The following is a 16746-nucleotide window of genomic DNA, read 5'->3' as shown; positions in this document are numbered from 1 at the left end:
GGCTCGGGTACACAGGAAGGACTGGCTCGGGCACTCTAGGATGGCTTGTTTGAGTACCCCGAGGCGACGGGCTCGGGCGCTCCGAGGCGATTAGGCTCGGGCGTTCCGAGGCGATTGGGCTCGGGCGTTCCGAGACGACTGGGCTCAAGTACTTCCGAGACGACTAAGCTCGGGTACCTCCGAGACGACTGGGCTCGGGTACCCCGAAGCAACTGGCTCGGGTTCCCCCGAGGCAATTGGACTCGGGTGCTTGAGACGTCTTGTTCAGGTATCCCCGAGGCGATGTGCTCGGGTCTCCTTAATCGATTAGGTGGGTAACCCGAGGTGGATGATGCGATATCCCGAGGTGATCTCTGTAAAACTCCCGAGGTGTTCTAAGTCTGGCTCGGCGCCAAAGGATGGAATCCGACCCCAACAGTTTCTTTCGCACAGTTTCGTCTAGTGAAAAGATGTCAGTCACAGCAGGAGTGAACGATACCATAATTGCTGTAAGGGAAAAGCTACGTGGTAAGGTTGGACAGACAAAAGTGAAAAGATACTGGCCTGGAAAAGCTCCAGAGTGGGCCGAGGAAGATAAAGAAGAAGATGTTACGATGCACAAGGTTGTTGTTTTGGATAAGAAGGATGATCCAAGGCTTCGACGTTTAGCTAAGACCAGAACTGAAAACCGTGAACAAGTTAAGCCGAACATCGGCGAATTAGACAGGCTGAGATTATAACTACAGATCAAGAAGAGGAACTGAACAATCAAGAGACTAAGGAAGAGGAAGAAAGAAGAAGAATCAAAGAAAAGAATCTTGAAAGAGAGCAAGGAGAGGATGTAGAAGAAGAAGAGCTACAAGATGAAGACGAAGACGAATATATACGAGACTGATTCATCAGAAGAAGAGATGCATGTTCATGTCATGATCCAGCCTTTTTATGTACAAAAAACTGAGAGAGATACGATAGTAGAGCGTAAGCGGCTTGAGGCTGAAGAACAAGTTTATAAGGAACTAGCAAAGGAACAAAACTTGAGATGAGAAAGATAGAGACAAAGCAAATAGTAGTTGAGGAAGAACATGGTATTGGAAGATGTGGAAACTGATGATGAAACCAATGAAGCTGAAGAATACGAAGTTTGGAGGACAAGAGACATCGCTAGGCTCAAGAGAGAAAGAGATTCAAGGGAAGCTATGTTGAGAGCTAGGGTTGTTGCGGTGGGGTTAAACGGGCCAAACATAATAAATTACAAAATAAACGAAAACTAGCATGTGGGTTTAACAGTTTATTTTCTTTACAAAAATTGCTTTCCCTAAAGTATGATTTTGTTTTGAAGTAGGGTTTTAGTTTTGTCAAAAATTATGCCCATTACATATATCAGTTTTCTTCACTATGCATCTCAACTTTATTCTTATTTCATATCTGAGCCAAATCATGGTTTTGTCAAGACAAAAAGCTATCGCTAGCAAAACAAAAGTTGCTTCTCAAATTCTAAAAGTTTGTGTACAAGTACACTTAACGACGCCAACTCCAATCTAGAACTGAAAGTATATATATATATATATATATATATATATATATATCTTACGAGAAATGATTCAATATATCTTATGAGTTTAGGATCCAATAGGATAAATGTAATTTTTGTTTGAGAGCTGTCTGCTTCTGCAGGAAGAGCAGGAAAAATCAGAAGAACAAGCAGCACACAAGATCAAGCAATGAAATCACTCCAGGAGATTCTGAACACAATACAGAAAGGTAAAACTCTCCATTCATTTTGTCTTCTCAGCAGGTTTATAGACAAGATTAACTCAGAGCTAAATCGAACTTCTAAGCTAGATGTCATAAATGTCACACTTTTTGTAATTAGGAATGAAACTAGTCTGCATGTGCCTACCACTAGCGAAGAAGAGGACAATGATCAAAACTACATCATCCGGGAAAGTAGAGAATCCGAAACGGATGTACACATCAGTGACAATGCTCCTTGTACTTCAATTTCCTTCTACTAAGTGGGCTTTGAGTGAGGGAGGCATCACCAGCTGTTTGAGGACGGCTCCAGATCTGACTCGTCTTCGATTGGTCTCTCCGTGGTCGGATCGGTTTCTGGTTCAATGTCTTTTCTCTCCTGTGGCTCTAAGTGGTGACGACTAGCTGAACGGTGCTCTCAGATAGCCTCTTTAGCGCTGTTCAATGCTGCTGCGGCGGTGGTGTGGAGGTGCTTTATGCGGCTCCATCTTTCGTTTGAGGTTTTGGCGTGGCTCCGTTGTGGCTCAGTTGGTCGTGGCTTGTGTTGCTGTTTGTTGTCGTTGTTTTAGGTTCAGCCTGCAGAGGTTTGGGCAAGAAGAGCTTCACTTTCGTGTTCTGGAGGTCTTTGGTTGGTCACAGTGATTGAAGGGGAGTAGCTTTGTCTACGGTGGTTCTCGTTTCAGTAAGCTGGACGTTGATGGTGGAGTTGGTTCAGGAGGAAGGTTGTCAGGATGATGCGAAGACCCCACTGGCTTGGTGTCGGAGTCACCGGTCCTTTCTAACCAGATGCCCCACTTGTCTCAGGTGATCTCGTATTCGGTGGACGGAGATAGCTCCTCTATCCCTCTAGCTCGAGCGGCATCTACCTCCTTGTTCCTTCTCCCAAGTCACCGGAGATGTCTAAGTTTGCTGGAAGACACTACTGTGGTTGATCGTTTTTTTGCAAGTTAATGAGAATTTTTGGTTGCGGGGAAGCTGTAAGCTGCGCGTATAAGGCTTTGAGGCTTGTCTTGGATCATAAAGCTCGTGGCAACTTCGTGACCAAATCCTATTCGAATAAGCTTCTTCGCGATCGACGCTCGTTTAAGACGATCTCTTCTTCGTTATTTCTCAGTCGATTGACGCTTGTTTGTTACTCTAGTTGCGTTTTTGTGTTTGCTTTTCTTGCATTCGTTTGTTTTTCAAATTTTGTAGTTTTTTTTTGGTATTTTCCGCTACTTGTGAATCATTGTAATTTCTGTCAAAAATTAAAATGGTATAAAACTTAACCTTTTACAAAAAAAAAAAAAAAAAAAAAAAGTCTATATCCATGGATAATTTCCTCCTTAAGTATCCGGAAGTTACCTTTGTGACGGATATGAAGCATCGCCTTCACCGGTTTCCAACCTTTCTCTCCACTTGCGAGTCGTTTAAATCTCATGCGGTTATTGAGGATCTAAGGGAACGGAAGCCCCTCAAGAGTCTCATATATTTTGGGGGTTGCGAAAGCTTCACGGTAAAGTTAATTATGCTTATCTTATTATAAAGTTAGTTATGCTTATTTACTAACAACTTTCTCTGTTCTTTTTCTTTTTGTAGATTGAGTTTAGTGGTAGCTCAACATATGAGTTAAAGGCGATGAAAGGATTTCTTAAATCGGGGTTCAATAGACTCCGAAATAAGGTCCTTTCATCGGCTATGAAAGGATTTCTTAAATCGGGGTTCAATAGACTCCGAAATAAGGTCCTTTCATCGGCTTTCTACATAATGAAGTTTCCTCCGTCGGTGATGATCCCTTCACCAAATATGGACTAGAAAGTAGAAGAAATTTCAGCTTGGGAGGACGAAGTGTCGAGCCTCATAGCTTTCGCACTTCAATACTCTCCCAACCCTTGCCTCGGTTTCCATGTTTCGTTTTTACACTAAGAGAGTTTCCGAGAGCTTAGGAAAAGATTAATGTTGTTTGAAGAACAATACATTAGGTCATTGAGTAGATGTGACCGATGAGAGGCAAAAGGGGGCAAAAGTGGAGCTGTTTTTGCCAAGACTAAGGACAAACGGTTTATAGTCAAAGAAATCAACAAAACCGAGTATGAATCCTTTGCTCTATTTGGTCCCAAATATTTCGAGTATTTGAGTGATCCAAATAAGAAGACTTGTCTCACCAAAATATTTGGGATGTACGAGGTAATGTTTCTTAAACTTATTGCGGCATATCACGTTTTCTTTTTTGGGCATATCATGTTAGCGAATATTAGGAGATAATCTTTTGTATATATTGTGTCAATATTCGTTTGATAGTTTCAAGATTTGAGAGATTCATATCATGAAATGCACTTTTCACAAACTTTTTTCTTTTTTTTTGCTTATGTTTTGACTTCTTTTTGCTCGTATTTTAATTTCTTTGTATTTTGAGAATGTGAAAGCTTAATGGTAAAATCTAAGTTTCATAACCATATTTTTGTGATTATTTTACAATTTTCTTCATTTTGTTTAGATTATATTGTGCGGTAACTGCACCTATGAACTAAAAATGATAAAAAGAATGCTTAAATCGGAATTTAATAAAATCCAAAATAAGTATCGATGTGAATCAAGTTAGACCTAAGACTACTCTCTCAAATAAGAGATCAATTGCAGTACATAATTTCATAGTATTTGATTGTGGTCAAGCTAATTAATAAAAGCTATTTTTATTACAATTATAAAAAGCTGTCTGCATTAACTGTTTTTATTTAGTGTCTTTTTTATATGGCGTGTGAATAAAAAGAAAAAGATTAAATTTACTGGACACAAATGCAAATCATTTATCTTACAAAAAAGACTAAATATTCCATCTTTGACTGTAATGATTCAAACTTCAGTCTCTCTTTTTTTCTCACTATCAGTCTTTATTTTTCATTCAAACTTGGTCCATATATAGGCTCCTAACTGTGGATATGTCTATATTTTACTGCAGATTTGTTAAAATACACATATTGAATTTCAGTGTTTGCAACATTAATGTCTACGTACGTAGACATTTGATCGATTAAGATTTATAAATATCGTCATTAAAATGGAACAATTTATTAGGAATATCCTATAAAACCATATATTTTTTGTTTTTTGGTTTAAAATGTCTCTATAAAACCATATTAAGTACAGGTAACGTTACTTTTCACTTGATTTCGTGTGGATATTATAATTGGTTTTAGAACTTGGAACATGTAAGAAATTAATCAACGATCAAAACTTATTGTAGAACCTATGCATAATTAATAAACCAATCTAAAAGTAGGGAGATATTTATGTCTCAAGAGGTTATTAATTATTATACCATGTGTTATCAAAACAGGACCAACAACAAACATTCTCTTCGAGATTTGAGAGATTCATATCATTAAATGCACTTCTCAAAATACGGAGTATTACTAATTAAAACCTTATTTCAAGCTCTCTCAAACGTAACCCATAACAAGACCATGCAAAAATGGCCCCAGAGATAAGACTTTGATGAGTCTCCACGTCATTTTCTGTTTTCTGCTTTTGTTCCCTAATCTTTCGACAACATTCGTCTCGCACCCCGACACTTCCCGGGACCTCTGTCTCTCCCCCTCTCTTTCTCCTCTCCTCTCCCATTTCTCAAACTTTTTCTTATTCACCAAAATGACTTTTTATTTTAGTTTTCTTTTCTCCCATTTGTAACTCGTGGTCCTTCTTCATTTGAATTAATGCTCTGGAAATTTCAATCTTAAAACGTTATACAGCTATTTTTGTTTCTTTTATGGGTTCCTATACATATTCGTTTCATATATATAGTATTATGTACCAAAACAATTAGCTCCATAAAATATGTGTCAATACTTAACATGCATTGTTTCTTACATGATCTATGGATATCTTCAAACAAACAAAATAATCATGCTTTATCATCTTCTTGATCTTCCTAATTAAAATAAAAATAAATATGTTGCCACTGGGAATACATAATTAAAATAACTTTTATATAAAAAGAAAAAAGAGAACATTAAAAACATAATAAATAAAAGGAAAGAAGTGAAGGCAACAGCACATAATGAGAGGTTAGTATGGGCTCACAAACTCTTATGTTTCTTTTCTTTTCTTTCTTCCCTTTCCAATTATTAATATCTATTGTTTCTTACCAAACTAACCACATAAATATTTATATATTACCGTTATAAAATTAAAATAAAATTATGTGTATATGTCCCTCTCTATATATACACACTGAAACATATGTTCCCAATTCAAACATTGTTTTGTCTCAAACAAATTTCTCTGCACACACTCAACAACATATCCCAAAACAAAACCAAAAGCCAAAAGAAAAAAGAAATCAGCCATGGAAGAAGATAAACAAGAAGCTTCAATGCCACTAGTTCCCATAGACAGCTTCTCTTATAGTTGGTTAGTTAACTTTCCTTCTTTAGAAGCTTCCAGTGATGATCATCATCAAACCTACGAAGATTCATCTTCTTCTTCTTCCTTCATTGAGATGGATCCAAGATTGCCTCCTTCTAGAAGATTCTTCATCAAAACATCCCATGAAACTAGCTTCAAGTTCGATAACTTCGTTTCTTTCTCCGACGAAGATCACTCTTTAGTTCACGCCGACGAGCTCTTCCGTGATGGCTACGTCATGCCATACCGATTAAAAGCCACGTCAGCGGCTACCGAGGAAGAATCTGAGCCGTTGGACACAACAACAACGACGGGTAAGATTGATGGAGTTAAGAGCAAGTCTTCTCCTACTTCTTCAAGAAAGCTAAGGAGAGTGTCCAAATGGGTTTTGTTGAAGTATCTTGATTTCTTGACGCCATTGTGTAAGAGATTAAGGAGATGTAGATCCGCTGGACCAACGAGAAGTATCGGTATGGATTCGAGGATCCGTGTAACGACGTCGTGTAGGAGCAGAGTTTATTCTGATGAAATGACTTCGTCGCCAAGAATAAGTGTTGCTGATGATTATTATTGGAGAAGATCTTGTGACTCCGAGAGCTCTATTTACGAAGCCGTTCTTCATTGCAAGCAATCATTCGGTACGTTATAGATAATATATTTAACGTTTTTTGTTTAGTTTTATATAAATTTTGATGAGTATTTGTTAATTTGTTTTTGTTTTAATTTTAACAGAGAAATGAGAACAAAATCCATGGAAGAGGAGCAGTTAGAGAAGTAGAGATGGAGAATATTTAAGCTTGAGAGAATAAGCAAATTGCATTAACACGTTACACATGGAGTGGGAGAGAGAGAGAGAGCAACTTGTGATGTGTCTTTTTGTTGATTCTCTCTCTTGAATTAAAGAGATTGATGTGAATGATCCATGTGAATGTGTCATCTGATGTGGATCAAGAATGTTTTTGTTTTTTTACATGAGTGGGCACATTTATAGAAATATATATGGGGCTGCAAGCAGAATCAAGAAAATATTTTCAGATTTTCTTGGCTATTTTTTCTCCATATATATTCGGATCATGTAAGTTAAATAGTTTCTTTTTATATATGGGGTAAAAACTATAAGTGCCTACCCATGTTTACTTTTAAATATTTCTGGTCCAATTGTGTTTGAATATTCTTTCTTTTTGTGCAAATTTTGTCTTTTCTTGTCTTAGAGATCATATGGGGATGTCATCATGCATGATTGAACTCTTTTCTATCATAATTGTCAGTCAAATAATTAAATCGAGCTAAAAAGAAACAAACCACATATGATATTCCAAAAAAAAAAACTATCTGAACTATAAACTATATCAATTTAATTCATAACCCAAGCGAAGTTAGTCCCACTTAAGAGTGGTTTTAAAGGTTGAGGTGAATATGCATGTTCCAAGAAAAACGAATACTCTCTCCGTCGAATAGTTGTCGTTTTAACTATATGCACACAAATTAAGAAACTATTAATGTTGTTAGTTTTTTAATATAAAAATATCATTAATTATCTACCTAAACATAATTTAACCAATAGTAAATCAAGTTGTATAATAAAAATAAATATAAAAAATAAAAAAGTAATAAATTTTACATCGAAAATTGAAAACGACAACTAATTAAAAACAAAAAAATTTCTCTAAAACGATAACTATTCGAAAACGGAAGGAGTATGTGGTAGACGAATCTTTTATTTTGATTCTATGAAAAACGTTAGGCAAAAGTCAATGTAGGAGTTGACTGTTAGAAGCGCAAGTGTTTGCGTATGTCACATAAATTAGTTTTTTTTCTTTCTTTTTTTTTTGCTTAAAATTATGTTTTCCGATCCTATATATTAACCTTTTTTTTCCTCTATAAACATAATTTGAACTTTATGACTTTGGGGATTAGTCGGATCGTCTAGCTTTTGTATTTACGTTTTTCATGGCTGAGTTTAATGTTTTGCATATTTTATATGTATCAATATAAATAAACATGTCTATTTTGCACAATATTATATCAATAAATTAATTAGAATTACGTATTAAGATAATATATAATTTATAAATATACACAAGTATGATAAATAATTATATACGCAAACCAAAACATATAATTTCCTTGAACAAAAAGTAAAACTAAAACATTAATTAGTCTGAAAGTTTTTATACCAAAACTTATACCAATTTCAACAAATCTATGTCTTATGTGTTTTTTTATTTGATCTTTGTGAAATAATTTTTTAACATGTATTATGAGTGTCTGAATTCGGAATGTGACACAACGACGACATTAACACAAATCACTACATTACATGTTATGGTTCATATTTTTAAATATGTTGTATTCAAACACAGAACACATCTATTTTTTTGTAATTGTAGAGGTTGTTGTTGGGCCAATTTTGTTTTTCCAAAACCAGTAATTTAGCGATTATAATTCTGATTCACCATATCTATATATAGATAAACATATATATATACTTGTATAGCATTTTGGTACAAAAGATATTATAAGTAGGTGGATTTCATGATCTACATATTCTTTCGTTTTGTATGATTGTGTTTGTCATAAAGCTTCAGCATTTTCTGTAGGATTAGTTAAAATACCGACAATCTACAATCTATCACATGTGTAAATATACCATATGATATTACATATATATATATATATATATATATATATATATATATATGTGTATATCTATAATATAAAGTGAGAATATTTACTAAGAAATATAGGACATACAATTTTAAGCCTTCTAATTAGAAAAATTGGAGTTATCATTTACCATTGGTTTAAGTGCAAAAATGAAAGAATCCTGACGCTAAGATCTAAGGTTCAAAACTTAGTCTATCCAAACGTATTGCAAATTCAGGAGTGCATCACGGTTAAGTCTCGTATATTGCGGATTTAATCCAAATACCAAACGTAAATGTATTACAGAAGATTTTATCTTTGTGTATGAGTATAAACATCTTTGTATATATATGAAATCATATGAGCGTTTTACTAATAGTTTATAAATATTTCAAATCTTTAATTTCTATATCTGAATTTTAGATCGCCTACAACCATGGTTTATCCGTTCTAAAGTTTTAATAGTTACTTTCCATTAATATAAAATAAAATAGAAACCTAATGAGACATGTATCATTTTTTGCTGTCAACACATTTATCACCATCATAGTTTTGGTTGGCAACTATCGTTATATATCTATTGTCTATTAATCCATGTTTGATTGATAGAAGATCAAAGATTACACATTGCTTAATTCCGTGTTCCTTTTTTTCTTTTTTAAATAAACACACTTTATTAAAATTTGGTCAAGACGTGTTGGCAAACCAAAAACGTGTATATATAAGAAATTAACAAGACCCATACACCAACTTAAACTCCGAGAAATTCGGATTTGCATTTTCATTTTCATTATAAAATCATATATGTTAAGCTACTTATCTATTAAAGCTGCATAAATGAAGTCTACAATGCGGAAGGGGACAAACCTATGGTATTCATGTAAGCGAAATATAAGAAAGTACTTTAAGTTCGAATATATAGAGTTATAGACTAAGGACCGATTTAAAGTTATTTACTTTTAGAAAAACAAAATTGCCCATATCTTTGCAGCAACTTTGTAGCAGAAGATTTTCCATTTATATATAGAGGAATTTAATATTAATAGACCCTATAACATTAGAGACAAGATGGATTCCAAATAAAAAAATATATTTCTTAAAATATATTTTGATGCTTAAAATTATTGTAGCAAAGGACATATTCACCCAAAAAGACAGGCAAAAAGATTTGCCTAGGCATCATTTTTCTTCCTTTCTTAATTCTTCTGCAAATTTATAGGTCCAAGAAGATTTTGGGGGTACATGCACAGATAAATTTCATTGGTTACATTGCATCTAGATCCAAATCTTACAACCAAAATTTAATCAAAATATCAAAGTACTTAATTAATTTTTATTTGGCTTGTAAAGCGAGATATCTGGTTTGGAACGCTAGAAAAACACCTGCCAGAATTATTTACCTGTATGACCCTAATTTCTAAATTGAAAATTATCACTTGGAGCTACCAAATGGCTAAACAAAAAAGTCATTTTGTTCTCGAATAAATTTGTTCTCAACTAATTTATTAATCATCAAACATATGTACGTAGAAGAGTTAAGAACGAGTTCTTTCTTGAAAAAATGGCAAATTTTAAAACAAAAGAATGACAACTTTTAAAACAACAAATGACTCAAATGACTTGTGTTTAAAATAAGCATTTATCAGATGACTTAAAATAATTAATTTTATTGGTATTAGTTTTTGGTTTTTGCCATTTTTTGTTTTTAAGTCATTTGACAAATGCTTATTTTACACAAATCAGCTAGAAACATTAATTTGTTGAAACAAAAAAAAACTAGATTTGGAATTGTAAAGCTATATGTGAACAAGGGGAAACAAAAATATCTTTCTCGTCAATGTAAACCACACACTATAGTGGAGACAAATTCAAACTCAAGATGTTCTAAACATCACCTAGGATCTCTTATCACTGTACCGAATTATAACCGACAATGCAAATAGAGAAATTAGGCAACAAACCCAAAGCTTAATGCGGATAAGCCGCTTGAGTAGTGACACACAAAAAAGACTTTGAAAAATGAGAGAAAAATAATTGGGTAAACGAATAGGAAGAAACTCTAATCTCACGTGCTGGTGAGACAAAACAAGGAGACATATAGACAAGATATGTTCCGAGAAGATCCAAAGTTCCTCGTGACACTGTTCCTATCTCCTATCTTCATTTCTTTTTCATCTTCTTTCTTATTTCATCTTCGTCTTCTTCTTCTTGGGGGACCAAAAACACTTGAACATATATATGGTCATTTTTCTTTTGTCATAATCTATTGAGAGAGATATATATACTAGATTCATGTATCTATGTTTTCGGTATCCGTCGTCAATTTCAACTCTTGATTTGTTCATATAGAGAAGATGTATGTGGATTTTCTTTACGTGTGTATGGGATTATTGATTTGATTATCACTAATGATTTTAAGAAATATATACGATTTTTTCTAACTGTATTAGATAGTCATACACAAGAAAGAATACATCAATTGAATTATTTGCGTGCATGGAAGATCAATATAGTACTCTTTTTACAGATTTTTCTGGACCTTTTTTATCTTGGTATGACCATGAAATCATATACGATTCCTTGGAAATTTCATGGTATTATTAAATATTCGGTAAGAAACAATTCATGCACAATAAAATTTTAGATAATAAAGGTCTTGCTGATATCTACGTTAAGAGATAATTGCCAAAAAAAAAAAGGTCATAAACGATGATATACTGTACACCTAGAGAGATAACTCGTTGTTAATGAATATGAAGAAATCAATAATTCAATATATGAAAAGAGTTTAGTATTTTTAGCATACATTGGACTTGGATCGACAGATACCAGATCGTTAGATCACATTTTGACCGGTCATAAAATACTAATAGCTAAAAGATTTGATTGGTATATCGGGATAAATGGATTTCCTCCTAAAACTTTTTGAAAAAAAAGAGTTGGAACACTATTAGAAGAAAAAAACAAGTCACTAATATGATTTTTTTTTTTTCTAATAGTATTTTGCTCCTTTTTTATAAATTTCGAGGAGCAATTCATTTATCTCTTCAAACCATAAATCAGAAAACAAATATAATCTTTTTCGAACTCAGAACTTGATCTGACTCTTCCAAAGTCTGGCTCCGGGCTCAACCGATTTAGCTTCCAACTCGTCCAGTCGTCCTTAGTGACTGCTTAAGTTGCATTCGTGTCTCAATCGAAGTTGGACTATCCGATCCGATCCGAAAGATATATTTTTGCACGTAACGTATTTGTCTATCAGCCTTATGCCAACATGCATGATTCCTACACACCACTGCTAACTTTCATATTATACAATAAATAGTTGTCAGATGTTTCTTTTCGAAATGGAAGAAAACAAAATGATTGATGAACTAAAACCTTTTGATGATTCATAATAGAGAACTGAACCAGATTCGAAGCAGACGTTATTGGTCGTGGAATGGTACATTACGAGAAGGAACATCACAGCTAATCAAGTCCCAGACTACACCAATTAATATTATCTCAAACCAACATTTTTTTTTCTTGTAAAATTAAATCAGACAAAAAGTAACATCTATAATACTAGCCACACATCAATAACACTAGCCACACGTCGTCCGAATCATTAAGTATATAACTTTTCATACAATATACAGTAAATAAATAAACAGTCATAAGATTTTCTTAACTCGGATTATAGATCAAAACTAATCTAGAAACTCGTTGCCAATAAATAAATGTTATAGTCGTCAAGAATACATCTCATAAATTTTGACCGACGTTGAATTCTAGACTACAAGCACTTAAATCTTTAACATATCTTTGGACAGAACAACAACAACAAATCAATTTGAGAACTGAGAAGGAACCAAATTTATGTGTTGTTATAATTATATGGTGATAAATCCCGACAAGGAAACACTAGAACTAGCTAGATCATGATTAATCACGTCATTGTACTTGGAAAATTAATTAATTTCTGACCAAAAAAAATATTCTAATTTTGTTAAATATGAAATTGCCAAAGATATGATTTAAGGGTTATGTTGCTTACTGGTCAAGACGCGATTTACTAACATAATATTTGGCCGAGAAGATTGATTAGATTCACAAAATAAGCCAACGAAAACCATTATCTTAATTTCATGCCTTTTGTCGGGAGAGAATCAATTCGTTAACTTGTCATATTATTCGATTAATCAACTCATGTATATATACACATATGTATACAATTTTACGTGATTCATGAATTCAGCATATATATATATATATATATATATATATATGTTGGTTTATTGAGCAACAATATGTATGTAAATAAGTTAATAATTTTATTTTTAAATATATATAAGTTTATAATTTTATTATATGTTTAGAATTTATTATTAATGTGCAAAAAAAATGTAGACCAAGGGAATCGTTTGAAAAGAGATGTGGATAAGATATTAATTAGTTTTGGCATATATTCGCCATGACAAAATTACATAATTTCCCTCATTTTCTCCTGGCTTTTCTTGTAATCCGAGCATCATCTACACCATTTCTTCAACGAAACATAGATAAGGATGTGACACCAATATATTAACAAAAACGAGAGAAAAACAAACATGCAAGAGCTAAAGGTTGAGACAACATACATACCTACATAATTAATTGCTTGTATAATTGTATTGTGTATATATGTTCTTTATTCATTTTTTCACTATATATATATATATATATATTTATAAATGCAAATTTTGTATTATTATTGGGTTATAAAACCTAATTTTTCGATGACGCGCTCAAATTTTAGAATTTTTTTTTTCTTTGAGTTCTGATATAAACGGTATAAAATGTAAACTTAATTTGATTAAAACAAACGTTTGAAAATTCACTGGATGTCATTTTCATCTAAAAATAAATCACTATAAAATTTTATATAAAAATTTTTATTTTACTTTGAGTGTCGAATTTTTTTTAAGAGAATCGGATTCAAAGTTGTAATTTTAAGCAAATATTATATTTAATCAGTAGAAAATTTTCAAAACTAAAAGAACACAAATACGCATGACAATCTAGAAAAGAACCGTGATGGATTTTTATTTTATATAAAATATTCCCCAAGTTTTTTTTTTTCATTTCACAATTCGGAAATTCCTCATATTCAGCTAATTTCTTTGCCATCACCCAAGCCTTATAAAAACGAATTTTATTTGTGTAATCGATGAAGTCCCTAGCTTAAATGGATAAGAGTTTATTGGGCTTAATAAGGAAACCATAATTGGCCCATTTAACTCAAAATTCAAATTATAATTAATTATTTTCCACATTCCCCAAAAACCAAAACGCCGAGAAAGCGAGAGAGAGAACAGAGGAAGAAGACGAAGCGACGAGAGACGAAGACGAAGCGACGAGAGACAGAGACGAACCGTAGAACGGATAATCTACGAATACGTATACGCGTGCGTATTTCTCTACTCATCTCTCTCATCGTAACGTTAAAGAAAGTGATTCCCCTCCAAAAAAGAAACCCTCCGATTCCGGTAAACAACCATTTCTCCGTCGCGAACCTAATCGGTGGTGAGTGTTTCTTTTTTCCCCAGTTGATTTTCCCGGAAAAGCTTCCGTTTCTTGGTTGATTAATCAATTTTTAGGTTATTGTGGAATCTAGGTTTATTCTGTTTTTGTGTTTAGATTCTCGAAGAATTTGTGTTTTCTGGGTTATCTGTGTAATCGTTGAGATTATTGGTCCATTTTTTGTTTCCGTGGCTTATACAGAATCCATCTGATCATTAAATATTTTGATTTGATTTCATGGGGAACTAAAAATTGATTCTTTTCTTGCTTTATGAGGAAATACAGAAGATTTTAGAATCATTTATAATCGTCTTTTAAAAGTATGTGAGATTGTGATTTGAAGTGTTGAATCTAAAGTTTCTTTATATGTCATGTGAGTAAGGTGCATTTTCTTAAAGGTTACTGTTTGGGGATTTACTGAAATATATGATGATTGAACAAAAATGGTAATTTGGTTCCTTATGTGGAAGTTTTAGTTAACAATTTGTTGCTTTGTAGCATTTAAGGTCAATCTTAGTGTTGCATTCTCATCTATCTTGAGGATAAAGTTAGTGAAGTGCCAAGCTAATAGTCGATTTGGTAGGCTATAATATGATCTTGGTTCCATCACTTGGTGTTAGATTGTTCTGAAAATTCATCAGTAGGTGTTTTGTTCAGATAAGATAATGATTGAAGTTTGGGTTTGTGTAGTTTTCTGTTAAATAATGGTAACTATGAGCACATTGATGAAACTCAGAGAAAATACTTATGTTTTTGATTTTTTTGCTAGACGACTGTTGTTGATCAAGAAGAAGATTTTAAAGTTGAAAGATCATGGATATTCCAGAGAAGATGAACCAACTGAATCAAGGCTCGAGCTCATCTCTTACCAATAAGCGAAAGAGAGGTCGTCCTCGCAGAGACGAAAGCCAGACTCAGCTACCAGTGAACCCACTTGTTAGTACTACTATTGACGAGAATCTGATTGGTCAAGTTGTTTCTGGTGTGGTTGAAGGTTCTTTCGAGGCAGGCTATTTTCTCAATGTAAAGGTTGCTGACACAGAAAAGCAATTGAAAGGCGTTGTTTTCTTACCAGAGAAAGTCACTCCAGTTACCCCAGCAACTGATCTGTTTCCCCAAGCTAAGATGTATGCAAGAAACGATATCCCGATTCCCTCGTTAAACCAACAAACTCCACTTCAGGGAAAGAAAAACGCTGGGAGTCAAACTGATGACATCGGTTCTGAGCTTCAAACAGATGCCTTGATCGCTGATAAGAACCAATCTGCTACTTGCACCACATCGCTGCCCGATATTCATCCAATGAGTGATGCTGGTGTTGGTTCTGTGGCTATCGGTGAGAGGAATGATCCTATTGATACACTGATGAAAGATGTTGGTGGCTCTTCTGCAGAGGGGAAACTCATTGAACCTGAAAGCCAAACCCTCTCTCTCATGCCACAGTTTGGTAGTGATGGCGTACCAAAAGAAGATCATACTGTTCTGAGATCCGAAGCTTGTGCAGCAAGTAAGACAGCAGTTACAGTTACTACTACTTCACCTAAAGATTCAATTGCTAAAGGTTCTACTACTTTGGTTGATTTCTTTCCAGCACCTGAGGCGACGCGAAAGCAGGACACAGGATCCAGCTCTACACTGAACCTTGAACTCTTTCAGAATGAAACTAAACGATCAGGAACAGAGGATGAGAAATCTCCTGCAGATGCTGAACCTCGTGGAATGGAGGAAAAACCGGCTTCTACCGTTGAAGATGTGCCAGAGGAGCTTCAGCTAGAGCTTGGCAACAAGAAAATGAGTGCATCAGGCATTGCTACTGAAGCAAATCCTGATCAGTCTGCTTCATCAAAGAGCGGGTTCTTGGCGAATGCTTTTGAAGGAAAAGAAGAAACAGCAAAAGATCAAGAAGAATCTAATGCAGCTTCAGAGAGTGGCTTCCCAGAGGCAACAACACAAGTAGATGATAATGATTCTTGAGAAGTGAAATGCAACATCAAAGAAGCTGTTGGTATTATTGAGGAACTGAACAGTTTTTTGTTTTTCCCTCCTTTTGGTTAGAATAGTTAGTAGAAAACTCTTTAGTAGGCTCTTTTCTCTCTTTTGTGGCATTTTTGTTTTTGGTCTTGTGCCAAAAATAAAATAAGAACTCTTAGGCTTAAATCTTTTGCCTTTGGTTTTTCCTTTTTTTCCCTTCACGGTAATGCAACTTTGGTGGTTTTCTCTTTTTTTTTTTTTTTTTTTTTTCTTTTTTGGCCAAATGGTGGTTCTCTCTCACATTGCCATTTTCACGAAGAGAGGAAGATATATTGATGCCAAATAGGCAAATATGAAAGTATGAAGATGTTTTGGTGATATGGGCCTAAATGAGAAGCCCATATTAACTGGACTCCGAATGTGGGCCGAAATAATAAGTCCATATCAACTAGTAGAGACTAGAGAGCACAT

General features: G+C 34.1%; 2 protein-coding genes and 1 pseudogene across 3 annotated transcripts; all 3 read left to right on the top strand.

The window, feature by feature from the left end:
* Positions 1–423: 423 nt before the first annotated feature.
* LOC9302014 lies at positions 424–1333 on the top strand (annotated as a pseudogene).
* Positions 1334–5773: 4440 nt separating this feature from the next.
* LOC9302012 (probable membrane-associated kinase regulator 6) lies at positions 5774–7260 on the top strand. Its single transcript, XM_021015537.1, has 2 exons — positions 5774–6752; positions 6847–7260. The coding sequence occupies exons 1-2, from the start codon at positions 6056–6058 to the stop codon at positions 6852–6854; spliced, it is 705 nt and encodes a 234-aa protein (XP_020871196.1). The 5' UTR covers positions 5774–6055; the 3' UTR covers positions 6855–7260.
* A 6805-nt stretch (positions 7261–14065) lies between these two features.
* LOC9302011 lies at positions 14066–16523 on the top strand. 2 transcript variants are annotated; one of them, XM_021015866.1, is made up of 3 exons: positions 14068–14307; positions 15074–15811; positions 15896–16523. In XM_021015866.1, exons 2-3 carry the CDS (start codon positions 15118–15120, stop codon positions 16276–16278), a joined length of 1077 nt encoding a protein of 358 aa, XP_020871525.1. In that variant the 5' UTR covers positions 14068–14307; positions 15074–15117; the 3' UTR covers positions 16279–16523. The 2 variants fall into 2 exon arrangements, with proteins under 2 accessions (XP_002865937.1, XP_020871525.1); XM_002865891.2 differs by having other exon boundaries at positions 14066–14307; positions 15074–16523.
* Positions 16524–16746: the final 223 nt, after the last annotated feature.

The sequence above is a fragment of the Arabidopsis lyrata genome, assembly GCF_000004255.2.
Source record: "Arabidopsis lyrata subsp. lyrata unplaced genomic scaffold ARALYscaffold_8, whole genome shotgun sequence".
Lineage (NCBI taxonomy): Eukaryota > Viridiplantae > Streptophyta > Magnoliopsida > Brassicales > Brassicaceae > Arabidopsis > Arabidopsis lyrata.
The sequence above is the reverse complement of the archived record's forward strand: the minus strand, read 5'-3'. Positions and strand labels throughout refer to the sequence as shown.